The sequence below is a fragment of the Drosophila willistoni genome, chromosome 3R, assembly GCF_018902025.1.
Source record: "Drosophila willistoni isolate 14030-0811.24 chromosome 3R, UCI_dwil_1.1, whole genome shotgun sequence".
Taxonomy (NCBI): domain Eukaryota; kingdom Metazoa; phylum Arthropoda; class Insecta; order Diptera; family Drosophilidae; genus Drosophila; species Drosophila willistoni.
This window is the reverse complement of record NC_061086.1, coordinates 27,317,014-27,344,387: the sequence shown is the minus strand read 5'-3', so window position 1 is coordinate 27,344,387 and position 27,374 is coordinate 27,317,014. Positions and strand designations below refer to the sequence as shown.

The 27,374-nt window shown below is 38.9% G+C and overlaps 3 protein-coding genes and 1 non-coding gene across 6 annotated transcripts; 1 reads left to right on the top strand and 3 right to left on the bottom strand.

Moving 5' to 3' along the window:
* Positions 1-142: 142 nt before the first annotated feature.
* LOC6647084 (peroxidase) lies at positions 143-18,834 on the top strand. Its single transcript, XM_023178574.2, has 10 exons — positions 143-575; positions 9,230-9,388; positions 14,202-14,284; positions 14,372-14,462; positions 16,312-16,700; positions 16,763-16,936; positions 17,010-17,940; positions 17,999-18,277; positions 18,343-18,439; positions 18,515-18,834. Exons 1-10 carry the CDS (start codon positions 565-567, stop codon positions 18,560-18,562), a joined length of 2,262 nt encoding a protein of 753 aa, XP_023034342.1. The 5' UTR covers positions 143-564; the 3' UTR covers positions 18,563-18,834.
* LOC111519177 lies at positions 7,299-9,303 on the bottom strand. 3 transcript variants are annotated; one of them, XR_006953717.1, is made up of 3 exons: positions 9,241-9,303; positions 7,967-9,150; positions 7,299-7,905 (listed from the first exon to the last, which is right to left on the bottom strand). It is a non-coding gene; the product is annotated as an uncharacterized LOC111519177 (transcript). The 3 variants fall into 3 exon arrangements; XR_006953718.1 differs by having other exon boundaries at positions 7,967-9,154; positions 9,241-9,301; XR_006953716.1 differs by having other exon boundaries at positions 7,967-9,183; positions 9,241-9,295.
* Positions 12,619-14,070, bottom strand: LOC6647085. The gene is made up of 5 exons (XM_002069637.4): positions 13,695-14,070; positions 13,447-13,638; positions 13,067-13,378; positions 12,883-13,012; positions 12,619-12,823 (listed from the first exon to the last, which is right to left on the bottom strand). The coding sequence occupies exons 1-5, from the start codon at positions 13,935-13,937 to the stop codon at positions 12,738-12,740; spliced, it is 963 nt and encodes a 320-aa protein (XP_002069673.2). The 5' UTR covers positions 13,938-14,070; the 3' UTR covers positions 12,619-12,737.
* Positions 18,835-19,142: 308 nt separating the features above from the next.
* On the bottom strand, positions 19,143-21,554 carry LOC6647086 (eclosion hormone). Its single transcript, XM_002069638.3, has 3 exons — positions 21,459-21,554; positions 19,656-19,778; positions 19,143-19,585 (listed from the first exon to the last, which is right to left on the bottom strand). Exons 2-3 carry the CDS (start codon positions 19,771-19,773, stop codon positions 19,401-19,403), a joined length of 303 nt encoding a protein of 100 aa, XP_002069674.1. The 5' UTR covers positions 19,774-19,778; positions 21,459-21,554; the 3' UTR covers positions 19,143-19,400.
* Positions 21,555-27,374: the final 5,820 nt, after the last annotated feature.

Below are 27,374 nucleotides of genomic sequence, written 5' to 3'. Positions count from 1 at the left end.
ACGTCGATGCTGCTGGCAAGCCGGTAACTTTATGGTTTTTTTTTCTGTTTTCTTCTTCTTCTCTCTTTATCGTTGGTTTGGGGTTTTTCTGTGGCAGCAACGGATCGCAGTGTTCAGTTAATTGTTGGACACACTCCGTGGCGGTTGTGCATTTGGCTAACGGTAATTCTCTTGAATAGAAATCCACATACTACACCCTGTGTTGCATACAAAGTGCTTATGTGCCGTGTTTTGTGTGTGTGTGTGTGTGTGAAAGTGTGCGAGCAGGAAACACATCATCAGCGGCAGCAAGTGTAATGAAGAAATTTCAATAAAAAATAATAATAAGAAGCAATAATCACCAATAAAGTGACAAACCAATACGAGTAAAAGAAAACGAGAAGCGGAATTAAACGGTGAAATTTAAAAAAAAAGAGAGAGGAAAAAAAGAAAAGTTCTTGCTAAGGACTTGGGCAACGAACTTTAGCCCAATTGAGAGTCTTCACCGTTGAAGTGAAGGCCAAGGCAAATTGCATCCCGTGCTTAGCCATTAGAAGCCAAACGGCAACTTGCAACGTCAACAAAATGATTTTAAGGTATGTTTCTCACTATTTCTTAATGACCTGACATTACAAATTGTTAGATTTTTTTTGGTGTGTGCCGCATTGCTATTAAAATTTTTCTAGTTAATTTTCAAGACCTCCCCGTGTGTCAAGTCACCATGAACCGACTGGTTCTTGTCTCATAATTTTATGTAGCTCTTATATGTATTTTTTATGTAATTTTTGGACGTGTCTTCTGTAGCGGCGACCATTTCACCAGCTCTGAGCCGTTGGCACAGAAAGTTTTTGTTTGTTCTTCTTTTTTTTTTGTTTTTTATGTGTGGGCATGAGCATTCTTTGTTGAATTTCTCATTCTTGTGCCATATTTGTATTTTGATTCAGTCATTTATATGCCAGTCTTTGTGTCTGCAATTAATGCGTTCTGTAAAAGAGTTCAAGACAAAGTTTTAAATTGATTTAGTATTTTGTCTAACAACTTCCTTTTTGGCTAATGGTTTCCTGCCACTTTCTACAAATCAACACGCGCCATTCACTCTCACAAGAGTGGCCGAAACTGATGATGATGTTGATGATGATGGACAAATCATCGACAAGAGATAAGCAGGGGAAAATTAATGAGCGTATAGGTCACGGCTCTTGGCCATATCTCACTTGGTCAGCTTCCGTAGCACACATAGTAATACGGGTCTAATTTGGAAGCTCAGCATGAGATGATTTTCCAATTAAGCCAAAAGGTTACAGAGATTAGATTAAGTATTTAAATTGCATTTATTGTATTTAACCACAAGGTAGTCGGGGTTCAAGCTTAACTTGATCCGCTTAGTTTTGACCCAAGGCTATTCGACGGGCAGAGAGAGAGGGAGAAAGAGGCGTGTCCAGGCTATTTGTCATGTTCGTTTTATGTTGTTAACTCACTCAATACGTTATAACAATTCTAACGGTAGTTGGCAATGCTCACACCTAGCCATAAATTGGCTCTCCTCTGACATGAAGTTAGCGCTTTGTTGTTAATTGTCTAACGTTTCGCTAAGCCGTCTCGTTCGCTTAAAATCCAAACCAAACTAAGAAGCAAGAAATCTGAGAATAAATCATTGTTGGCCTGCAATAGTTAATCGAGGTCATTAACTTTAGCAGGCGAAGTTCAATTCAAGTTACACAATTGTTAGATGTATTTTAGCTGAACTTCATGTTAACAGGCAAACAATTTTACTTTCTCCTTAAAAGTAGAAGACAACCAAAAGTTGATTTCCTGCTGCACAATTGTTGGCCTGGCATCTGCCTCGTGACTTGGCTAGAAATCCGGTTCGTCTTACACATACATACATACATATATAGGAGGATGAATGTGGATATTATAAAATAAAGACATAATTGGGAGCAAGTGAAATGGTGGGCAGGAAGCAGGAGGCATTGATTGCTCTCTGCCATGCCAGCTGAATTTGTGTCAAGGCTGACATGCTGTTTGCTGTTTGCTGTTTGCTGCCTGCATTCAGTCTCCTGGAGTCGATTTGCATGCCCAAAATGTTGTATCGATCGCGCACTTCAATTGACGGCTATTTTGGGCCAAATTGGAAAGCGGTAAGTCGTGCAGATTGCGGCTTAGCGATAATAATGCGTCTTGTGCTGCGTAGTAATGAGTTGACTTGAGTGGCTCAATGGATGGTCTATGTCGATCAATATGGGGAGGCTTTTGTTATGACCAAAGTCACAATGTTGCCAGTGCTGCTGATGCAGCTATAAAAAAAAAAAAGAAACAGAAAACAGAAATTGGTTACATAAAAAAGCCTTACAAGGTTTACAAGACCAAAACGAAGACAGCATCAGCAGCAGCAACAGCAGCCATGACTTGTGGGTAGCATTGTTTCTGTTTCTCTATGTTTTTTTTTTTGGTTTTGTCTTTTGTTGCTTTTTTTGGTCATAATGTTCGGTTTGATGTGTTTGCTACAATTACTCGAACAGCCACGTGACGTTTGCCCGACAGCAACAACAGTAACCACGAAATATTAAAACAAATTATTCATTACATTGATGGATATTTTGTATCTCTTTTTTTTTGGGGATTTTTGTTTTTTTTTTTTTTTTGATTTTTTAAGAGTTTCTACTTTTGCAAGTGCTCGATTTTTAAAGTGAATGTTGGTCAACATTCACTTTTTTTTTTTTTTGGGTGATGCTCATGATGATGCGCCTTTAATGTGCTATACATTAAGTTAAATTACTTAAAATCATTTCACTTTCAAAATCGCGAGAAACAAAAAAAACAAAAAAGGGGGAATAATTTGTGAAGCTTTTGAATTTGTTTTCTTGTTTTTATTTTCTTTTACACACCATTATTAATTAGATTTTTGCAAAAACTTATTATTATTATTTGTTTGTTGTAAATAGAAAGTTGTAGAAGCTGAGATCATGACTGAAGTGAAGTGTTGCTGCTTTGGGTCATGTTAAATGAAGATGCTCTTCATGGTAATTAAACGCACTGGGTGGCCCTTTTTGTGGTATGTGTGTATGTATATCGATTCGGTTTGCCAAATCCATTCATTATCTTGATGGCGGTGAAATTCTTTGATTTATCGCTGAGTAAGTTCGTGAAAGTGTTACAAATATTTTGTATAGAAACCCTTAACTAACTATGACAAAATGAAACTACCAAATTGCCACCTACATATAAACCGTGAGAACTGAAAGTGAAATGCGATTTTGCTTTTCATATGAGGTTATCAGTACGTACACAAAAAGAGATATTACAGATAGGGCAAATGTAGAAGGCAAAACAACAACAACACCAAGAAAAACGCAACTGGCTAATTGAAATGCAGAAGCTGTAGACGCAGTTCACAGCAGGGAACAGTCTTAAACTGAAACAGTGGCAATCAGAAAGGGGGCATGAGGTGCATCAATAATTTCAACTTTGACAAGTTTTTTTTACATATTTTAAAGAATTATATACAGTTTTTATTACATCAACTAACAATGTATGCAAACCCATAACAAGAAAAGAGTCTAATTAGTAGTAAATCCATATTAAATAGATCTTTAATTAATAAAGGATAAGAAATATGACAAACCTGTGACCTAAGGCAATTCCTACCAACCAAGTAGAATCGTTAATCCAAATGAACAAGATAATAAGTAGATTTTTCCAAATAGAATTGAGATACTAACAAAAGATTATAGAAAATCATGGATTGGTGGCAATTGAATAGACTGAGGCAATTGCATTTCCAAATCCAAAATAGGAGCTTTCTGTTTTATCTCTTCAATTCCACATTCTCAAATGGGTGTGAAAAACATTTTCCTGCTAACTTCTTTAAGTATTTTCATTAGAAAAAGGTCATGTCTGTAGTTTCTCTCCAAGTCTACATTGTCAACTAAGTTAAATAGTTCAAAGCACTTTATAGATGTTCCCCTTTTGAAAGATATTTCCTTGCTAACTACGTGCCTGTTTGGTAAGGTAACAAATCAAAAGATCGTGTGAGCTGCCACACTAACCCAAATAGCGTGCAGGTTTTTGTATTTTTGTTGTGTTTTGATTTTTATGTGAGCTCGTCAAAAAAACAAAAAAAAAACTACATTCATAGCCTGAGATGTGGCAACAAAACAAAACTATGCAGCATGCGGCCTGTGTTGCATCTGCCAAGCGAATACTATTTAAATAAAGCACAGCAATTGAGGTATGCCCCCGCCGCTGCATGTTGGTATGCTGAACTGAACTGAACTGCGTAATACTGAAATACAAATAGATATAACCGAAAAAAAAACCTGAATATAAAAAACAAAAGCAAAGCACCCGAAACAGAAACAGAAACCGAAACTGAACCCGATAATCACTTTGTACATTTGTAGGCAGTCCAAGTGGAGTGGCAATGCTTGCATCATTCGCACTCAAATTCATGTTGATGATGATGATGATGACGACGACGACGATGTGCCAATTGCTTGGTTATATTGAATGCATGTGTGTCATCAGGCAAATACAAAGTACATAGACATAAAAGTAATTTTTGGTAATTGTTGCCCACCACCGAATGGTGAAAGGTGTCTACATCTGCCTCCATCCCATTCTCCTCCCAAGACCTCCTCCTTCTGTCTCAACCATATAGTTATCCCATCCATCTTATTCAACGTAGGTGGAGGATGGCTCTCAGTCTCAATTGAGTCTCTCAGCAAGCAGCGAGCACTTGAAGCCTAAGAAAGTCAAGGCAGTTAACATTTGAAACGTCAAATGCAAAAGTTGTTTTTTTTTATGGTTTTCGTTTTTTTTTTTTTTTGTTGTGTTGTGTTTTATATTCCATTTGATTTATGTTTAATCGATGGCAGACCTGGGACAGTTTATATAGCCAGTTTTGCATTGAGTTTGCTGCTGCACTTTTTAATGAAATATCTGAACTGTGATTTGGTCTTTTTTTTCTTTTGGTCAATTGACTTGGTTCTGGCATTGAAATGGCGTTGGCTTGGCAATTTGTATGCAATTAGTTAGAGGCTTTTGGCTCCAGCTGTAAATCTGTAAAGGCGGCCGATCAATTAATAATTATATACATATATGTATATGGTTTCCATGGTTATCAATTTGAAGTCAAAAGATCTTGAATGCAGGCAGCTGCCATATGGATTTATATTACCATTCTCCACAAGTCTATAAACAGCACGTAAGCCATGTTCAAGATCCTTATCTCCTATGCACACACACACACACACACACACAGCCTCTAGACTCGAATTGCGTGTGTAATATATCACAAGACCCTTCACAAGCTGCTGAAGTATAGTAGATTTCCCATCGATTTGGGTCAGCTTAGAGCCAGAATTAAGGCAATTTTTTTGTGGCCTGCTTACTGTTTGCTTACCAAATGTTGTTGTTGCTCTGCAAATGTGTTGCCAATTTATGGCATAATAAAAAAAAAAAACTAACGTAGAAAAAAATCACTTATTGAGAAAAAAAAGAAGAAAAACTAGCGACATTAATGCCACATAAATGCACTTCATGTTGCAATTGGTGTGCAGTTTTGTTAAGTATGCGCCATGTGTGCATGGTATTGATTTGCTGTGCCAAGCGGATGTGAAGACATGTTGCTCTGATCCGTCTAGACCGTCAAGAGCCAGAATCAATTAAGCGGCAATTAAAAGTGCTTGTATTGCTGATCTGAAGTCAGCAACAAAGCAACCAGATTCTATTGCCATAGAAAATAAACTACATTACAGCATAATTTGATATGTCTATGAATAATAAATGAACAAACAAACGATCAATAATTAAGTAACATAGTTCAAGTCATTACGCGGGGCTCGCATTGTGAAAATATTCTTTTATTTTGAATTCACAGTTAGGCCAATGCATTAAATAGGGCTTTCAACATTTAATCTCACGAAACTTTCAGACAAATAACAAAAACAAGCAACCCGTCGTGTTGGACCATTTACATACCAAGAAACCAAAAAGGCAACCCCAAATAATAGACAATGCCAGCGTAGAGATGTGGCAAGCTGCAACACAGACACACACACAGAGTCCTATGCACTTGGCACGCCCCCTTTTGGAGAGTCTATTGCCATGTCTAACAACAAAGATGACATAAGTAGCTACGGATTTGGAGTTGATGCGCCGATACAATCATCTGCCTAACAATGCTGGTAAAATTTATTAACAAATGTCAGCATTGGAGTAGAAAAAAAAGAGGTGAACTCCATTTCGAGAGACTTGGACTATAATTGGGCGCCTTGCGTATTGATTTTAGTTTTAGCTTAGCTGTTTACGAAAAGGGAAAGTAAGAATTTTCATTGGAAACCTTACTTAACACTTGCTTGGACTCAAATAGCATTCACTTGGGCCATTTAGAGATTTATATTCCCAGACTTGCATTTGTATATTAAATGTCAACTTTACGGAGGCTGCTGCTCCCTGTTGGTTACGCCCATGAATCTATTGACCATATATGGTCAAAATTCTCTGACATCTGAACAAAGGCTAGTTGTCTATGCAAACAAGCATTAGATAAGCTTCACTTGTCTGTGCGGTCTGTGCAAAAAACCCAAAAAAAAATATACAGAAACCGAAGCGAATCAAAACGCAAAAATTAATTGGCTCTTGCGGGCAGGTGTAAAAACTTGAAGCTGCTTGCATATGCATACAATTTTGTTTCTTTCTTTTTTTTATTGGGATTTTTTTTTTCTTGGTTTTTTCTTGGGTTGGAAGGACGTTGCGTGAGTTGCCTTTCACAAAAGTTGTCGCCCCCAAAGGCGAGCAACAATTAATTGACTTACGCAGTGGCCCGACTCTGGCTCTGATCTGTCTTGTCCCCTGACTCCTCACCCCCAATCGAGTCCGCGTCTTTGGGCGATGGTGGCAAGCAATTAAGTCTGCACTCTGCATTGATCTCTGCCACAATCTATAAGCACGCGTGGCAGCCAAGTCAATAAGTGGAGGCGTGTCCACACAATTCATGCCTGTGTTTGAATGTGGGCGAGTTGCGTTTTGTTGGCATTCTAATTGCCCTGTCATGAACATGAATAGAAGAAGGGGGTGGGGGGAGATTGGCAGAAACGTGCTAATGAACTAAACGTCATTTGTTTAAGCATATTACAAATCATAAACATTGCACGCTTTTTGCATTTAGTGCGGTTCATAAATTTCTGTGGATTTCTTTCAATTTCTGTGGAATTTTTTCTTTGCAAAAAAGGTCAACCTTGAACCACTTTCAGATGTGCGTTACTTTTGTGGTTGCTGTTGTTGTTTTGGCTAAAAATGAAAGCGTACCTGCACAGTTAACGAGTTTTAATAAGCACTTTTATTTTTGTAGTTTTTTTCGGTCACTTTACATACTGAAGTGTGTACAAAAGTTGCAAATCATGCAGACTGTAAAGCGTTACAACAAGATTTATGGTCCAAATGGGCAAATCATTTGGGCAATTTGTTGCTCTTGTGTTTAATCATAAGTAGATGAAATAATTTTGTTGATGTAATTTATCTTAAGTCCAAATGAAGCTGTAATATCGTATCATGTGTTGGAGTTATGTAGCTAAAATTAAACCATCCTTATAGTTTGGAAAGGGAAACTTTCCCTAAATCAGATTAGAGTCTTTTCTGTATGACAAATTGATTCAAAGATTTTAGCTTGGTCTTCGTTTGGTTTATAATATAACTTTCTATAGTCAGATATTTGAATAAATATGCTTTTTTTGTACTTTTTTGTTATTGAAGTCAATTTACGGTAATTTCAAAAACTTGCCTTAAGGAATTGAAATGTAAATCGGTTCAATATTAATGTGGGTTATTTAGGAACTTAAGCTCCATAACGGGTTCGACCTCTCAGAAGATCTCCACATTCCCGAGAGCTCACGATGCATTCTTTATTATCCTGAATTCGCCACTCTGAAATGGAAATTTGATTAGAAATGACAATCACGGAACATTCCATACGCTTCAAACTCACGTTGTCCGGTTTGGCAAATGTGACTCCTCATGGTGCATTCGGTGGGGAAAGTGCAGGCCACGGGCCATTGATTAGGACGACGCCAGATGGCGCAAACAGGACGGAATTCCCGAGTGCATGGTATATTACAACGAATATTTGGGATTGATACCACCATGTGGCTGATAGCCAAGACAACAAATACAAGTAGATATGATCTCATGTCCGCAAGTCAGAAAACTTAATTAATTAAGTGAGGTTCGGAAGTAATTTATATACTAGTGGATCTATAACAAGGTTCTATACTAAGTATGTTCTGCTGAAATGGGAACAGGTGCTTTTTTTGGGACAATGACAAGTGCATTTTGTTTTTTCTTTCTTTATTGACACCAAAATGGGTTACTTGGGAGTCAAGAGAAAAGTTTCCTGTCACTCATATTACTGAAATAAGATACAACTGCATATAAAAAAAATGAGTCGATATTAATGAAAAGAAAGAAAGCCTCAAATTGTATGTCAAATGAAGAAAAGTGAAAGGACTTAAGTGCGTTGTTGTTGTTGTTGTTGTTGGTCTTGCCATTGTTGTTATGCTTACATAAGTTAACTGGCCCTTGGCAGGTCTCAAAGAAAAGGTTCAGCAATAGATCATAATAAACACTTTCACTGCCACAGCCATAAAGACAGTCACAATGATAGTTACTGCCACAGAGTAAAGTACAATACAATACAATCGAATACAATACCCACATACAATGGCAATCAATATCGGTAATCAATAATAATTATTTAAAGCCGTTAACAGTTGCTCTGAAAATATGTTTCGATTGGGTGACAAAAGCCATAACAAGCCATTAACACGCGTGCCTCAAGTCACACGAAAATATATATACTTATGTAGGTATTGGAGCTTATTTAAGCCACAAAATAAAAACAAGGTTTTCCAGCTGTCAATTCGAATGCCCACCCCCTGGGCCCACCCCTCTCCACCCTCCAAAAACAATGAATATGGTAGAAACAATGCAGCTTTGCCTCTACATTTGAATTTACCCTCCATTGGAGCAGCTGCCGACTGGCCGTTACCATTCCAGTTGATTAATGCTCTCAATCTCAGTCAGTCACACTTAAAGCCGCCGGCGTTTCTCCATTTGTCAAATAAGAGGCGTGTCGTCGTCGTCGTCGTCACCGCCACTGTGCACACACTGTACCTACCTCGGCGTTGTATATGCAAATTTGTCAAACTTATTAACATTTCAATTTCTTTGCTTTTTATTTGGTTTTTCGCAGAATATTCTTACTCTTCTTGGTGTCATCGGCCACGGCGCAATATCATCAGTTTGGAGAACAATTGCAGACAGCCCATGGTTCCGATTGTGCCCTCTTGCTAGCCGGACCGGGTCGATCCTCTGTCTATGATTACAATGTGAATCTGTTTCGTGGCACAGCGTAAGTACCATGTTAATACAGATTAAGGTAGAATTTAAGTTAATAGGCATCACCCAGAGACGAGTGGATCAGTCACACCTCCACATGGTATGCATTAACCTCAACTAGAGAACGGAGAGTACGCAAATACAAGTAGATACTAAAAATTGTCGTCTGGTGGCATTCTGGGTCATGTTTGAGGCTTAAATATTTGAACGTTGACACCGAAACGGCAGCGAAATAGTTGCCTGACAGTCATAAATCTTAGTCATGTGGCAGTCATGTCTGCCTGTCGATGGTCGTCGTCGTCGTCTCCTACACCTACTATACTAACACGACTTTTGTTGCTTTTAGCTAATCATTAACAGGCGGCAGCAGCCGCCGCCGACACCGCCACCGCCGCATGTTGAAATTGTCTGTTTGTTGTCTTTTGTCTGTTGTCGTTGCCGTTGCCGTTGCCTTAGCCGTTGCCAAATGGGCAACGGGGGCACAAAGTTGCCAACCTGGGAAGCAAGATATGCACCCATGTATATTTATGTATAGTATAGATGTCTAGCTATGTACATATGAATGTGTATATATGATCCATGCTGAGGCTGGAATATCTCTTTCACATCTTTTGACAGGCTGATGTCTTCATTTAGCAAACTGCCTTAAATCAATACTGACAAAACACAATGTCAACTCGAAGGTAATACTCTGATGAATTTGCACAGTAAAACAGAAGACACATAAAGTAGAAATGCAATAAAATAACATTAAATGATAGCCCAAGTTTAACTCTCAGTTTAGGAACTGTTAATTAAACAACCTATAATAATGACCACAATCTAAAAATTTCAAGTAATAAAGTTTATTTTCTTAAAAAGTTAAATTTCTCATATCTGAAGTTTGCCAATAATTCCTAACCTTTTTTACTATTTTAGGTTTTGGCTTTTTAGTAGTTAAGTCAGTAGCACTTGAAGAACTCTCATATTGTTCTATATTCTTGTCATCATCTTTATGTGGCGTTTGTCTTGAATTCTGACTATTAAATATATATTTGCAATCATCTGTGGGCCATTGACAGGGTTCGTTGCTTTCCATACGCCAATCTAAAAAAGTCCGTTTTTTAATTAGCAAACAAACGAAAGTATTAAACTTCTACTCACCTTTTATGTGGTTGCAAATCTGCTTTTTTAATAGGCAGACATTGAGGAAAGTGCAGAAACTAAGTTTATTGTTATGATTCCAGGCAGCGCAGACTGGTTCTATACTTTTGGGGCACGTAGAAGGACAATTGAAATTTAGTTTAGCATTTTTGGCATCGCTTAGAAGCAAATTGTGAATTAGGAAAAACAGAAGAATTGCCAGAGATCTCATTTCGATTTGCTTGAAATGAATTGCTACTGAAGAGTGTTTGATTTCGAGAGAGTTTAAATGTTTCTTATATATGGCTAGAGAGTTTGTGTGTTATTTGAAACAGTTGGTACTTGGTAGTACCAACAATTGGCAATCAGCAAATGTTTTGTGGCCTCGACAAAGACAACAACATCATGTGCTGCATGCAGTTGCCATCCCCATCATCATCATCATCATCATCATCATCATCATCATCATCATCATCGTTGTCGTCTGTGAAGTCACCTGACATACCGGCTCGATATACATACATACATATTTGTAAGAAGTTTAACCACACGACAAAAAAGCCGCAAACGGCATTACAACACTTGCAGCTATTGATGGCAAACTTTTGTTTTGGAATGATTTCGAAAAGTGACTTTGAAATATTGCTTTGAAATGTGGCTGCAGTTGCATTATCTTAACAAATTTTAAATGTCACACGATCTCGATTATTTCGTTGCATAGGGGTCAGCAAGAAGTGCAACTAATTTGGGGTCAGGCCGACGTCATCGGCGCAAACGTGAGTTTGCAGAAAATTGGATTGTTTGTTGGCGCTTTGGCTTTGGCCTGAGTTTGGCCTGGCTATTGAACTTTGTTGCGTTGCGGTCAGCAAAAAAAATGCAGACAACCTACTTAAGTCAGATAAATACAGGTTTGCCATTGCCGGGCCACTTTCGTTTCAGACAGATGCTGTGAGTTTTGTTTTTTAATGTTTTGTCTGCCCCGATGTCTATCTAGCTATCTGGTGGGCTCCTTCTGCGTAAGCGAGGTAGGAAAGACTCGCAATGTTATTTGAATACTCACTTCGTTTTGCGCCTGAGAGAGGCAGTTTACGACACGCTTTTGCAATTATTCAAAATATTACGCATACGCCACATTGGGCCGCAATGCAATACGTTTAACACACAGTTTCACTTTGCAACAGGAAGTGTTGGCGTACTCTGCCGGGCACCTGCGTTTGTCTTACATATATACCATATACATATTGGATTCATAACATTATATTTTACTTACTTACTCCAGCAGCCGCGCCAATCAGGATAACAAGTACAAGTCCGAGTGCGTGCCGCATGCAAGCAACTTTCTAGTTGGCCCAAAACTCGGGCTATGCGCACATTGAACTTTTCAAGCGCAATAAATTGCAAACAAACAAAAAACACAACAAAAATTAACTACCAGACCAGTATATAGAGTGCGTCGATTGCCAGACGACGCCATTTTCCATTTGAATTTGACAAATTTGCCAAAAACAAACAAACGAAAAATGGACAATAAATAAATTGATACAATACAACAAACCAAAAAGAAAAACCCCGAAGTTTTCTTACACTTCCACTTACTAAAGGACTTTGTCTGAAATTCTTCAAAACCGTTTAAATTAAAATATTCTCTGAACATGTTCAATTCACTCTTGATTAGTTTTCCTTGTTTTTTTCTTGGCGTAAGTGTATAACAAATGGCTTTTATGTTCGTGAAAAATGTTGATCATGGCTGAAATGGCTTTTGCATTGCGTGAATTGGCAATGTCTTTGGTCTAAATGTTGTTGTCTATGTTGCATACTCTATTTCGCTGTGTGTTGCTGTTGTTGTAATTACTTAATACTTACGCATTGTTAAACACGCATCGATGTCACATGACACGCGTTTTACATGTCGCCCCATTCGAGGAAGTTGACGCTGTTGCTGCCTCCCATTTTTGGGGCAGATTTGTTTGTTGTTTTTTTTTTTTTGCGTTGCAAGAAATTTGCGTGTTTTTGCTATTTAATTAACAAACCGGCTGGCAAAACAGAGACAAAACCAGAGAGGGAGATGGATAAACGACCAAACCAAACCAAACCAACAAACAAACTGCAATGTTAGGTTGTTGCTGTTACAGTTTCTTTTCGATAAACGAGACATAAAGCCAAAGCAGAGACACACACAGAGAGGGAGAAACAAAGATGCTTCCTGTTGGCAGGGAAAAACCGCTTAAAGCCGGTTAAACTTAGTCATACTCCGCACCGATGGTCAGGCTGACAGCTCCGGGAAGGACAAATGTCTGATGATACCATTTATTTGTGTCCAAGACAACTGCAAAGCATTTGAAATGAAATGTAAGAATATTAAATGACTTTTTAGTCTCTACATACTTATGTCACCCTGTTGCACGGTTATATCGAAACTTTGGCATTGAAAATAACATTCAGGTGGTGGCATTAGAAGCCAACGTTTACTGCCCCCCAACTGGGCCTGCCAAGAGGGCAGTCTCACATTATCGATCTGTGGATTTGAAATGAAAACGACTTCATCTAATAACAGGATAAATAAGCTCACATGCATTTGGGCACCCAATCCACTGGTTCCTATGAAAAACCAATCAACTGCATTATTCTCCGAACTTTCGGGCAGGAAATAGGGTCTGCCGTAATGCCGTCGAAACTCTTCTGCTGTCTCGGCGTGGCAATTGCTCCAGCCAAAGTACCATGGCAGTTCGCCCTCCTTCAGGTCCACTCGCTCCTCTGGCATATCCAAGGCCTCGTAGATATCGCGAAAGCCAGTCTTATATGGCAAAAACTGGCAGTCACGTATGCGTTGCTTGCGCTTCGCCTTCGCATAGACGTCCCGAAAGTACCAATAGTTGAATAGCTGCATATGGAATGATGCCAAATTGCAATTACATTGACTCTGGCAAAGCTTTCCCTAGCACAACCCACCGAAATTGCTGTCCAATTTTGAGTTGCATCGCTGACAATAACAGGTGCTCCGGTATATGCATATTTTGTCTCGAATTCTAGCTGACTAATTCGACTAAGGCGTGGCACATTCCTAATTTTGGCACAAAACTCACAGTTCTCGGGTGGGCGAAGTGCATAGCGCAAGGACCGAGGCAATGTGAGGGCACAACTCTGCGGTGGAAAAGTTCAGCAAACAGCAAACTGATTGACAAATCAAGGAAGCTCACCTGTCCCTGCAGCTCTTCATGGTAGTATTTGATGGCATATATCAGTATAATGAAAAGGCCAGTCCATGTGACCAATTTTCGTATGCATTGATATGCCTGACCACGTTCTAGCTTGGCCTTTTTCAGAAATCCTTGCATTGTTTCACTCAGATAATTTGGTTTATGAACTTGCAGTATTTGCTTTAGCCTACTGCGTGCCTGCTCCGTGTTTATGTCCTTATTCTTGCCCATGTCCATGTCCATGATGTTGCAGCTCTCGCGTCACGTAGCGAACTGTGGCCGGGCATTCAATAGAGTCTCCTGTTATCCTTCACTTTATGCATTCGACTGGCAGTAATTTGATTATCAGGCAGTGCGCAGGCTTCGTTAGCTGCGTCTGCTGTTGCCTGCTGCCATCCGGAAGGATGAATGAATGGTTGGATGGATGGTTCGCATGTGATAAAAGCAAATTGCTTGGTTATTGTCAATTTTACTCACTTTGTGTTCTTCTTTCTTTAACATTGACAGGAATCCCTATAATAGTGGAACGGGCACTTGTATCACCTACGATGCCATTAATGCTGCCTACTTGGATGCCCGCAAACGTATACGTAAGTGGAAGTTAAACGTGTTAAGGGGTCTCCCTCCCACTCTCTTCCTCTCGGTTTTTTTTTTATAATATTAAATGAACATTTCAGATGTGGCCCAGCCCAAGAGCGACTGGAAGCCCGAGGAACTGGCCACTGTGGGCGAACTGTTGCTCGATATTTCCATACAGTTGGCTCGCACGTAAGTAAACAATTTTCTTAAACGAAACGCATTTGAAAGTAACACTGGCCCCCCACACGCCCACCGCCCACCGAATCTCGAAAAATTGCGATTGCCAAATAACGCATGACAAGGCACTTACAAGTAACTCGTGCAACGGCTTAAACACTCTCAGAGCCCGCAGGCATGAAAGGTAAACGAGGGCTTCCCGAAAGTAAAGAACGACAGACTTTGCTCTAGCCATATGAGCAGTTCTGGAAGTCTTCAAGGAGTTTGGCTGGAGTAAATAAAACTATTAAGACAACCCTCGCATAAATAATATTGCTGGCTGTCTATACAACTTCAAGGTTCTGCATTGAGCAGAAAGCTTCTGCGTAAATTTGAAAGTGCTGCTATGTAGCGAATGCAAATGCTAATTGTTCGTCTGCGGCTTTGACTGATGTTGATGGTGGTTGATGCTGGTTAATGCTGGTTGATGATGGCTGATGGCCAGGCACTTGAAAGCTTCTTCGCCTACTTCTAAAAACTGGCGCAACTGCATTTTTGCAGTTATTTACCTATTTGTCTTGCCAAGCAGCGAGCTCTCAGAAAAAAAAAAAGAAAACAAACGCCAGCCAGATTATGCAATCAGCCAGCTCGATGCAACAGTGAGAGTGCGCGTGACTCCCCACGGTTCGACAAGAAAACAAAAAGAAGCTGCTGCTGCTACTGCGGAGGATGCCACAACTTCTGCAGCATCATTTCCAGTTTTCGTGTTTGGTTGGCCAATGATTGGCGATTGCCGATGCGGAATCTGGGTAAGCGGGTTGCCAAGTCACTTGGCCGCAGTAATTCCAACATCCAACCATACTACATACATACTAGCCTGTGCTTAAAGCTTAGCCGCTCTCAACTAACACTTGAACATGTGAGACTTTCACTCATTCGGTGATCACCCCAGCCAACCCCAAGTCTACCCGGGTCTACCAGTCTTAAGCCAACAAAGTTGTCATCTCCATCCCCAGCTGATGCTGCCAGTGCACCTGGGATCGTTTCAATTGCAGTTGTATAACCATTTGATTATGGTCTTTGCTGCTGGCTAATAACAGTTGTAAACGTCTTTATGGCATGCAAATTTTGTTGCCATGTTTATGGCATTCTATATAAACTGTATAAACTGCCTGGGAAGCAGATTTTTTACTCTATAAAAAGAGTTAGAACAGGATTGGATTCAACGGAGATTTAAATTGTAGTAAATTGATCATTATTTGTACTAATCCGTTCCTGGCAAAGAACGTACCACAAATGAAACCTGTCGACTCTATGCCACTCCACTCCACTTTACTCTACTCCACTCGCCTTTGATTGTCTAGTCATTAAGACCGTGAAATTTGTAGACTCGTTTGCAGATCAATTGACTGTGAAGTTTGTGTTTTGCATTTTGCTATCATTTTAACACTATCTTCAGACTCGATGCAACACAATAGGGTCTGCTCTCCGGGCAATTAGCTTTGAACTTTCCTCGCTTTCTCATGGCAGTAATCTAATCGAGGAAGTGCCTCCAGTCGGTCCCTTTTACAATTTATGCCTCTTTGTTGCACACTTGCCAACAATCTGGCAACAACAGCCAGCCAACATTTAACCAGTCAACAGGTTTATCAACGTCAAACTCTCAAATTGCTGGCTACGAAATTTGCCACTGTCAACGTCCACACATCAACATCAATGTGCGTTAATTTCCAGTCATTTGGCAAAACTGGGCTAATACTTTTAATTTTGCAATATTTGAGATTTGGAAAAAAACGTATCTAAAGAATTGACAGGAAAATGCCAAATTTGATTTTGATATCCGTCCAAGTTTGGCTAATTGATTTTTGACTTATTTTTTCAGTTATGGCCTGTCCTATGAGGAAATCGAGAAGGGTCTTCCCACCATTGATACCTCAAAGACGTTGATTCGTGAAGTGTGTCCGCCCTTCTTTGCGGGTGTCGAGTGTCGACCGGGCAAATATCGTCGTTTCGATGGCCTTTGCAACAACATTGAGCATCCCACTTGGGGTGCAGCCAACTCGCCATTCCAGCGTCTCATCGGGCCACTGTATGCAGATGGTATAAATGCTCCACGTATTTCGGTAACTGGACGCGACTTGCCCTTCTCACGTGTCGTCTCCCGCACCATGCATCCCGATGATGGCTATCATGATCACGCCGGCACTGTTATGGTCATTGCCTGGGGCCAGTTCATGGATCATGATTTCACGCTGACGGGAACACCATTGGGTAAGTGTTTAATGTTTTGTTACAATTGACTCGTGAGTTTTAATTCGTTAATCCGCTGTTAGATCCCATCAATCGCAACGATCCGGAGGAATGCTGCAAGCGTCCATTGCATTTGAAGCATCCATATTGTAATGAGATTCGAGTGCCAGATGATGATTACTTCTATCGTCTTTTTAATGTCAAGTGCATTGATTTTGTTCGTGGCTTCCCCTCACCCCGGCCAGGCTGTAAATTGGGTTAGTAAATTGAATAAATCAACTTGAACTTGAACTAAATCTTAATGTGACCTTCAATACATCTTGATTGCAGGTTCCCGCCAGCAATTCAATACTCTGACGGGTGTCATCGATGCAAACACTGTCTATGGCGTGAAGGAGGCCTTCGCTCGCAAGCTGCGCACTGGCTATGGCGGTCTGATGCGCATGAATCCCGTGTTCCAGGAGTATGGCCTTAAGGACTTGCTGCCCCTGAAGCTGGACATACCTGACGAGGGCTGCACACGACCCAACAAGAGCATGTATTGCTTCGAGGGCGGAGAGATTCGTGTGAATGAGCAATTGGTGTTGACCTGCATGCACACATTGATGGCGCGAGAGCATAATCGCTTGGCCACTGGTCTAGCCCAGATCAACAAACATTGGGATGACGAGACTTTGTTCCAGGAGGCACGACGCATCAATATTGCCATTGTCCAGCATGTGACATACAATGAGTTCCTGCCCATTCTGTTGGGCAAGGAAGTGATGGAGAAATTCGGTTTGGTTCTGCAAAAGGATGGCTACTGGGATGGCTACGATTCGAATGTTAATCCGGGCATTATTGATTCATTTGCTGGAGCTGCCTTCCGCTTTGGACATTCTTTACTGCCCACAGCTGTGGAGCGTTGGTCCAAGGCACACAAGTTCATTGCCTCGAAACGTTTATCGGATTTGATTCGTCGCCCATATGATTTGTATCGCGCTGGTGTCTTGGATGAGTATTTCATGGGTCTGATGAATCAAGTGGCCCAGGCTATGGATGATTCCATTACACAGGAGGTGACCAATCATTTGTTCAAAAAGGAGGGAGCCCGATTCGGCATGGATCTGGTATCTTTCAATATGCAGCGAGGCCGTGAATTCGGTATCCCCGGTTACATGGAGTTCCGTAAATTCTGCGGCCTGCCCACCTCAAATACCTGGGATGAAATGTATGGCTCGATGCCCAATGAGACGGTTTTGCGTTATGGCAGCATATTCGAGTGAGTTTCAATCGATGATAACTTCTGCAGTTCACATCACAATTTCATTCTCTTGCAGACATCCTGCTGACATCGATCTATGGTCTGGCGGTGTTTCGGAGAAGTCCCTGCCTGGCTCCATGCTGGGTCCCACTTTTGCCTGTGTCATTGCCACCCAGATGAGCTATCTCCGACGTGGTGATCGCTTCTGGTACGAATTGCCCAATCAGCCGTCGTCCTTCTCACCTGAGCAGCTGCAGGAGATACGCAAGGCGAAGCTCTCTCGATTGATATGCGATAATACGGATCTGATTGACACTGTGCAAATTTATCCCATGGTTCTGCCCGATCATGAAATGTGAGTTCATAAATTGATTAAATAATTTGCAATGGTTTTTCATATTTTGTGCTTATTTTATATAGCAATCCACGTGTGCCCTGCAAGAGTGGTATCATACCCTCAATCGATCTGTCTAAATGGGCTGATTATGGTGGCCATGGCTTGGATTCTTCAATCTACGTAAGTCACAAATGATTTAATATTCCACTCAACACTCAATTTACTCACCTTGATTTGTGGTTTTATTCGTTGCAGAACTATATCAATGAAATTCCCGATACATTACTCAATTATAGGAAGTAACTGCCATTTAATCTTCAATAAGATTTTCCAGCTTCTATTCACACACCCACACACACAGTGATCCTGAAAAGGATGTGTCTATGAAACATTACTCAGTTCTGCATTCTTCATTTACTATCTATTTTCTATATATCGCTTAGTCTCTTTAACTAGTCTTTGCACACTTTTCTTCATCGACAATTTCCATAGCCAATCAGTCAGCCATTTTCTTTTAGCAACTTTTCCAGCCTTTCCATCATTTTTTTTGTATATATTATTATTAAATAGCAGAAATACAGTGCGTAAGTTAACAAAAAAAAAAAAAGAACAAAAAGAAAAGAAATTCTTTAAACAGCATCAAGAAAAATCGATAAAGTGAAATGTGAATTAGTATCCGATCTAAATGGATCCGACTTGGACTTGGAGTGAATTTTTTGAAAAATCTAATATAAATATATATGTGTTTCGATTTAAGTTTTGTATATGCAACTATTTTTTAAATAAAAATTTTGAAAAATCCATAAAAATAAATAAGCAATTGACGAATTGTTTTTCATGTAAAGCAATTATTTATTGAATAACATTAATTGTAATAGGAACTTTGTGTGTGTTTTATTTTGGTGGTTACGTGCTTGAGTTGGACATGGATTGCCCCCAGAGAGTTAGTCAAAGTCGTAAAAGTTTTGCGTATTTTAGCCAAAGTCAGTTGTCGACAGCCAAGATCGTTTTTGTGTTGAGCGTCTCATTGACCCAAATCCGCATCCGTGAGTCACTGGCCATAAAATCCACATACACATATATATATATACAATCCACATATACATACATCTCATCTCATCATTTCTGTCGCCTCTTCTCTCTACTCAAGAGCATTCAGAAATGGTGCTATGGAGCCAATATCTTCACAATCGGGTATGGCTTTGCCTTTGAACTTGAGACAGGATTCGGCACAGGTCTGGCCCTGGAAGTAATCGCCAAACATCTTCTTGCACTGGGCACAATTGTTGAGGCAAATCTGTATGAAATCGATGCCACCCATGGGATCTGTTGAATATATCAAAATATATACCATTAAGATCAATTACACTTTTGCAAGTTGCGTGAGATCATTTACCAAAACGTTTGCCATAGTGTCCAATGGAGGGAAGGGCTTCGCCAGCATCCATCAAGCTTAGAATGCAATAGCTCAGCAACAGAATGGTCATCAGAGTGGTCATCTTTGAAGAGTACATGATGGCTAAGAGTAGTTAGAAAGATGGTATAGGCCTTTATTTTCTATTAAAAGATTCAGATCCGTTGTGCTCCAAGTGCAAAGCAAAAATAATTAATATTGCTCGTTTGTCTTTTTATTTTATACAAAAAAAACCCAATCGCAGATGAGAAAGAAACAACAACAAAACAACATCCGAAGCCGGTCTCGGTCTCTGTCTCTGTCTGCTTCTCCGTCTGGGGGTCTCTGGGAGCGCAGACGGTCCAGCCCAAGTGGCGCTAAAGTACGTCAGATCTTTTTTTCTCTTCTCTTCTCAAACAAAAGCGAAATCAATACAAATTCAATAATATAAAAATACATATAAAAAAAATCAATTTCAATATGTTTGCTAAACGTATGCAAATTTACAAGTCTCTATGTGTTGTGTGTGTGTGATACGCAAAAAAAAAAAATCTTAAACTTTATTTTGTACTATAACTGTGAGTCGTTTTGTTGTTATTCTATTTTTACATAATTATAACATTTTACGATATTTTTTTTTTTGTGTTTTGTGGGCATTAAACTAGAAAATTATGAATTATTTATGGAATGCGTTGAATAGTGTTAAAATGTATAAATTAACTACCTGATATCAATAATGATTGATCAAAGAAACTGATCCGAAAACTAATTTTATGGGTTATTTGTTTAATACCCTTGCCAAAAAGGCAGATACATCGATGATGACCAAAACTATAAGAATAAAGTAGGTTTTTTTTTTTGATGAGAATTACTTAGAACAAGAACAATAATAGAACAAATAATTTAGAGAAAAGTCTGTAGAAACTTTGAAGTAGTTAAAGTTAGCTAAACGTTTTGTTATTTTTGTTTATTTCACAAGAAAATCTAACGAAAGGCTAATTAGTTTACTAATTTTAGTTCTATTAAGAATTTATCTACAATAATTCTATGTAATTGCTTTCTAACTCATTGATATTCACATTTCAGTTATTCGAAAGAAAAATTTCCCCCATTTTCAAGAACAAAATGATAAAAAATGGTTGTCATTTTGAAGAAAAACTGCAGAGAAAGTAATACATATTTAGCAGGAAGTATCAATCGCCGAACTCTTACTGATCCCATTATTCCAAAGGAAAAAAAACACAAAAAACTACATATCTGTATCTGTTTATAATTAATGCAAATTATATGCGGCGATCGGTTGTAAATTAATGGCGCTGTGATTGCAGTAAAAATATTGTAAAACGTAGAACAGAGCAGCAGGCCAGCCAGCCTGAAGCTCTTTTGTCTGTCTGGTTTCAGTCTTAGCCCCCCAAGAGCAACTCCAACCGGACACGCAGACCCTATAGCCATGCCTTTAACTGGTTTTTGGGGTGTCGCACTTTTAAAAAATGCCAATAAAATGAAACACAACAAGAACAACAACAACAGCAAAAATGAACAAGAAACTAAAAACTTTACAAATATGTATCGTGGGAAAATTTAAAGTTATGCTAATTTTATGCATTTTGTTTGTTTCCTAACTAATAGCCAACACGCGCCATCGTATGAGTAATGCTGATCGATCTCGCTTTGATTTATACATCAAAATACGTCATAGCAGCCACCTTGTGGGCGTGACACTTGAGAATAAGCTAAGCTTTTTTCTTTTTGGCTAAGTGATCCGTTGATGACGTACATGGAATAGTACTCGATGTCAAGACTTACCGGTAGTTTTTGGTTTTTTGGCTTTTTTCTTTGGTCTAGACACGGGTGTGGGCGCGATGTTTGCCGTTGGCAACAAGTTTGTTTGCTGAAAACTGGTTCTAGAACGACTCTGTGTCGGATTGCAGAGTTCTTGTCGTATTTATACAAACATACAGATTGGGAATTGTCAGGCGAATTAATCAATTTAACTGAGCTACACGAAACACATCTAATTGAATACTCGTATGGGGAGCAGGCTGGCGAAAAGTCACTTCCGCTGGCGGTCGATAGACACTTTCTTGAGTGGTTTTCACAGCGGTGCCACTGACACTGCCACTGGATGTTACTTAGCCAGTTTAATTGCGTTTCTTTTTAAGTATTATTTTTATTATTTCTTTTTTTTTTCGGTGGCAATAGTAAGTACGAACAGGAAATCAAACTTCTTAACTGCATAATCTTGGCTAGTTGCTTAAAAATACGGATTAAAAGTGGCTAAACACGGTAGCCAAATCATTTCCTCCTTTATGTATTTATTCTAATCGAGGCTGTAAATTGAAAAGTTTCACCAAGTAAAATAAATCATTGTAAGAATTTGTTTAACTAATCAAAGTATACAGTATAACAAAATGGGATCTAGCTTTATTGTTTTTTTCCTTGCATTGGGACATTGAGTTTGCAAACTATAATGGGAAGAGTCAAATTATTCGGTTCTTTTTAAGAGTATTCTTTTTCCCCTTACCCCTTTATTTCTATTCACTCCCTCAATTTTCTAAGCTACTGGAACTTGGTATTTAAGATTCTTATTATCTAATTGAGAAAAGTCTACTTTATTAAGAAATTTCGTACAATTAGTAGAAATATAAAAAAATTCTCTTGGTGCATTTCTCATGATATAGATATGTATGTCCTATAAGGTAAAATGATTTTTGGAAAATGAAACTTATTTAAATAAATTTATTAAAGGAATTGACAATTTAAAAATAGACCACCCCACAAGGGCGATCTTAAGCTTAAGTAAACTTCTTTCTCGTTTTATTTGTCAGTTTTATTGTGATATTTAGTTTAAATAAAGTTTATATAGTAATAATTTACAATTAATAATTGTGTAAAGAGCAATTTTCTACAATTCGATTAAATCTATAATTCGACTTCATTTGTAATGTCTCTTTGTGATGAAAGTAATAACGTTTAATATTTTAACAATTGCAAAAATATATTTAATATATTAATATATTAATTTTCTTGCATGTACGCGTTGAATTGGTTAATTTTTTAAAATTTCTCTAGTTGAATTTAACGGACTCAAAATGAGTTTATTTTTCCCCACATCTGGCAACTCACAAAACTTGACAAAGCAGTTTTGGTTAAGCAGTTCATTAAGCAGTGCGCAACGGAAATTTCAAAAAGCAAGGCAACTTGCTAGAAAGTGAAAGAAGAGTAAATCAAAATAGAAAAAAATATTACAAAAAAAAAACACTTGAGAAATAAATTTTGAGTTGAAATGTTTTGAAATTCTTCAATGGCTTCTTTTAGGGGCAATCAATCGCTCTTCAATACAAAACTCATTATTAAAGTGTTGGCCAAATTAAGTTTTCGGTTTTTTGTTTGGGGCACTGAACGTGTAGCCCAAAAATTTGTTGCCAGCCTTTTACTTGTTGTTCCTTGTTGGCCAAAAAGCCACAACAGCAAACATTGCCACCGTTGGCCAGGCTGAAGGAGTAGGAGTGTGTGTGTGTGTGAGTGTGAGTGTGCGTGGCAGACAAGGGCTTGTGGGTGCGCTGCCACATTGAAAGTATTGGCATGCCAACATCAACGCCATCGAATGGCGAAAACTTTTATTAGTTGCAGCAGCAGCTTCAATCCATTCCACACTGCACCTCCACCTCCACATACTTGCCACAGAACAGGGAGTAAATCAGTAAACGATTTTACCCAACAGCAGCAATTTTTATAGCAATTTTTTTCTACTACTACATACATATGTACGTAGAACTTTTATTTTAAGCCAAGCCAAGCCAGGCCAAGCCAACTTGGTTGAATCGGGGCTTTATTTATGAACTTTGCTACTAGCATCACCATACATTGCATTCGCTTCTTTTGTGAACTCCAGCTACATATTTCAGGCACGTAAGCATTAAATTTTTTATCTTTCCCTTCGTCCTTTTTTTTGGTTTTGGTTTTGTTGCCACACAATATGTTCATTGTGCCAGTGATTTTAGCTTCAAGATAGAAGACATCTATAGTCTGTATATGTGTGTATGTATGTGTGTATGTACCTACTTATATATTGGCAGCTAGCCGGGCATGACAAAAGCCCAATGAAGCCTATTTGTTGCCGGAGAAAACTTTGTGTCAGGTTGAATAAAACTTGATTTATTTAAATCTATAGTTAAGCTGGCAAACGCTCGTTTGTGTAAAAGTGGAAAATAAATCCTTAATATGTACATAGTTTTCAACCTTGTGCTCTTGTTAATAATAAAGTTTTAAGAGTAAATTTAACTAACTATGAGACCCAAAAATACATGCAGCCAAGAGTATAATTAGTAACTCTAAACCTTTTTCTTGCCTCACTGCACACACACAGAGCTGGGACACGGGACACCAGTTAAACAAAACTAACGAGGGAAAGGGCCGGGCCCAGGCCGTCCTGTCGTATGCGTAATGAAGCTAACCCTACCGCTCCCGCTGCCCCTTCATCTACAGTATTTGCCTTGGCATGTTAATCCACAAACTAATTTGATGTTAATGTGAGCGAGGAGCGGAAGGAGTTACTTGGCACCGAGACGAGATGGTGAAGGTGGAAATGGTAAAATGGTCTTGCCTGGCATTTGGGGGCTGAGTTGAGCTGTTTTAATTGTTTTCCAGCTCACTTTACACCGGCGGCGATGACGACGGTGTTTTTTATTTTTTATTTTGTGGGGCTTTAAAAGCCATTTTCAAGTGGCCAGGTCATTAGAGCGTGAACGAAATTATGCACAAGACTTAAAGACGTAAACGTAAGCTGAGAATTAGTTTCATCCTGCTATATGAAATGAGAATCTCAAGGCAACTTGCACTCCACTCCACTCCACTTCACTCCATTCCACTCTCAATCCGCACACTCAGCAGAATACTCAATGGCAACCAACCGCCACCCGTCGCGCTCGATGCCCGCTCAAAATGAAATCAGTGAAATGCTGGAAATTAAAAAATAACGAGATAATTAAAAGCTACCCCGCAGATATTTACGTGTGGGTGTGCATATGTGTGTGTGTGAGAGTGTGTCTCCTTGCTCACGTAACACTGCTTAAGTGGCGGCATTGAGGCCAAAGTAGACTCTGTGTGTGTGTGTGTGTGTGTGTGTGTATGCCTACAGAGTGACACTGTGCCTTCTGCCTTCCAAGGTGGGTGGATGGATGGGCCATGCTGGTCACACACAGACACTCTCTGTCTTAATCCTGCCGTTTACCCATCGACTGGCTGCCCTGCCCTGTCCCCTTAGCAACCAACTCCTCATCGTTCATGTTTAATGTTGCTTCACTTTGTATTTGACTCGGAGCTGCTTTTGTTTTTGTCCTTTGTTTATTTGCTTACAGCCTCATGCTGTGCGAATATATTTGCTGTATCTGCTTTATTTGCTAATTGCTTTTTGGGGTTTTTGTTTTTGCCATATAAATAGGCATATGATTGCATATTATGCGATTGCCGTGCAAATGGAAATACACAATTAGATTTTCTTGTTCCAATTTCCAAACGAAAGAAACCAAACCTCAAGAACCTTTGTTATGGCTTGTAGTTTAAATCAGGTTCAGGACTGTGAAAGTAGGGAGTCTGAAATCTTGGAGTATCCTGTGGCAAGTAAATGCACCGCGAGGGGCATACGAAACGTTAATTTGTCAAAAACTACTTTTCCAGACCATTGCCTATCTTTCGGGGCAAAATATTCCTCATTTCGCAGTTGAAATTTAAAAGAAATAATCGATTTTCATTCGCATACCATTAATATTTAAATGTTGTTATAAATATTTAAAACATTTTAAATAAACATTTTGTTTATTAATATTTCAGCTTTTGGGCTGGGGTTAGCTTCCAGGTATTTATCAAGTCAAATTCATTGGTTGTAAATGTACATAATTAATATTGATGTGCTTTTAAATGCCTGAATTATCTGAAGTCTGTAATTAATTTGTTTATTAATGCATTTGTTGTTGCTTTTTTTTTGTTTTTTTGCTGCTGCCTTTAGCAGTTGTGCTTTACATTTCAGATCGAGCATATTGGTTTATACTTATCGAGTTTAATGCATTTGGCAAAGCCATCTATTTTGTGGTAAATGCAGCATTTAAAATGAAATGAAATATTTGCATCCTTTTATTATTACTTTTTGTGTTTGTGTTGTTGTGTTTGTTGCGCATTTACTTTAATTCAATTGTAAACTATTTTAATTTGCTGCAAAGTGCATGTCATTTAGACTCAAAAACCGCAAATTAAATAAACCATAAACCAAAAATTATTATTCTTTTTTTTTTTTTAATATATTGTTGATCATTCTCGTTGATGAAGTCTCACTAAATGCTGTCAGTTAATAAATTTTTAGCATTTTCCAAGCTTTATCAGGTGGCCTAGAATGCCGTTGGCCTAAATCCCATGGCAACGTTTGTTAATTAACAAATACAAATACAACATAAATTGGGTTGATGTTAAAAAAGGTGCCACAGAGGAGCGGAGAGTTCAGGGGAAAGGTGTCCAAAATGCATACCACGGGAAAGCTGTCAACCATTTATTTCCCCAACCTACACACACCTCTCATCCCCTGCTACCCTGATCCCATGCCATTCCATTCATCTCGCTCTCATGTGCCAATATGCCTGGGTGCCGAAATATCTCGTACCTTTGCTCCATGTGTCAGCTATTGAAGCAAAATTGGGACGAATTTCAAAAATTTTGAAAGCTCGAACTGGTCCAGTGGACAGAAAGAAATCCGTATGTTGGGTAGGTGACTAGCTGGCTGGACTATATGGAATTTTTCTTGATGAATCTCTTTCCATGTGTGTGTGTGTGTGTGCGTGTGTTTGTGTGTGTGTGTGTGTGTGGCTTTGCGTTGACATTTCAATGTTTGCCGAGTCAGAGCTCGGGCTAATGCAATGAAAACTTGCACTTTGCTTTAGTTTCTAGTTGACTTTTTCTCTGTTTTGCATTTGTTCTATTTTTGCTATTTTCTCTCTCTGTGTGTGTTATGACAACTTAAATCTAAAGTCAGATAACTTAACCTTTCAATATGACAATTGTTAACAAAATTATACAAGAAAACATAGAGAGAGAATTGCAACTCACATTGAAATATATTAAAGACAAAATCTTGAATATAAATTTTACTTTTTTATTATAACGAAATATAAAATGAGAGTAGAGTAACAATTTGATAAAAATTTGATATATATTTTCACTAGTGTCTTTTCAACTTCAAAGTTGCTTTCTCTTTAGGTTAAGAGAGTAACTAAGTGAATAGTATGGGTATACGACTAAATTAATTAAAGCTTGCATATTTTTAAGTACAAATCGACTGTGCAATAAAGTTGAGAATTTCAGCTGCATTTGCTTAATTGTCAAGGCTTTTGCAATGAAAAGGCATATTTCAATATTTTGTGGCAGCTTCAAAGAGAGCAGACAGCAGAAAATGTTGCATAGCTTTAGGCGTTTCGAAATTAAAGTCTCCTGTAAAAGAGATAGCCTGGCGGCTGACACTTTATTGAATCTGGCAAGCGAGACTCACTCTCTCACTCTCTCTCTGATATTTCCCTTTGCTTGCTGCCATTTACCCAAAAATAGCCTTCAAGTAACTTGGGCAACTTCCAACACGTCGTCGTCCTTTTTTTCCTGTGTGTGTGTGTGTGTTTCGTTTCTTTTTGTTTGGCGTCCTTCGCGTGCGCATTGTAAAAGTTTTTCCTGAGATGCCACGAT

Bases quoted from the DNA above. Each gene is read 5' to 3' on its own strand.
- LOC6647084 (XM_023178574.2), top strand. The intron at 9,389-14,201 runs GTAAGTACCATG...TAACATTGACAG, and splicing joins AATCTGTTTCGTGGCACAGC to GAATCCCTATAATAGTGGAA. The intron at 14,463-16,311 runs GTAAGTAAACAA...TTATTTTTTCAG, and splicing joins TCCATACAGTTGGCTCGCAC to TTATGGCCTGTCCTATGAGG.
- LOC6647085 (XM_002069637.4), bottom strand. From the start codon at position 13,937: ATGGACATGGACATGGGCAAGAATAAGGACATAAACACGGAGCAGGCA. The intron at 13,639-13,694 runs GTGAGCTTCCTT...TTTCCACCGCAG, and splicing joins ATGAAGAGCTGCAGGGACAG to AGTTGTGCCCTCACATTGCC. The intron at 12,824-12,882 runs GTATGTAGAGAC...AATGCTTTGCAG, and splicing joins CGTGCAACAGGGTGACATAA to TTGTCTTGGACACAAATAAA.
- LOC6647086 (XM_002069638.3), bottom strand. From the start codon at position 19,773: ATGTACTCTTCAAAGATGACCACTCTGATGACCATTCTGTTGCTGAGC. The intron at 19,586-19,655 runs GTAAATGATCTC...TATATTCAACAG, and splicing joins ACACTATGGCAAACGTTTTG to ATCCCATGGGTGGCATCGAT.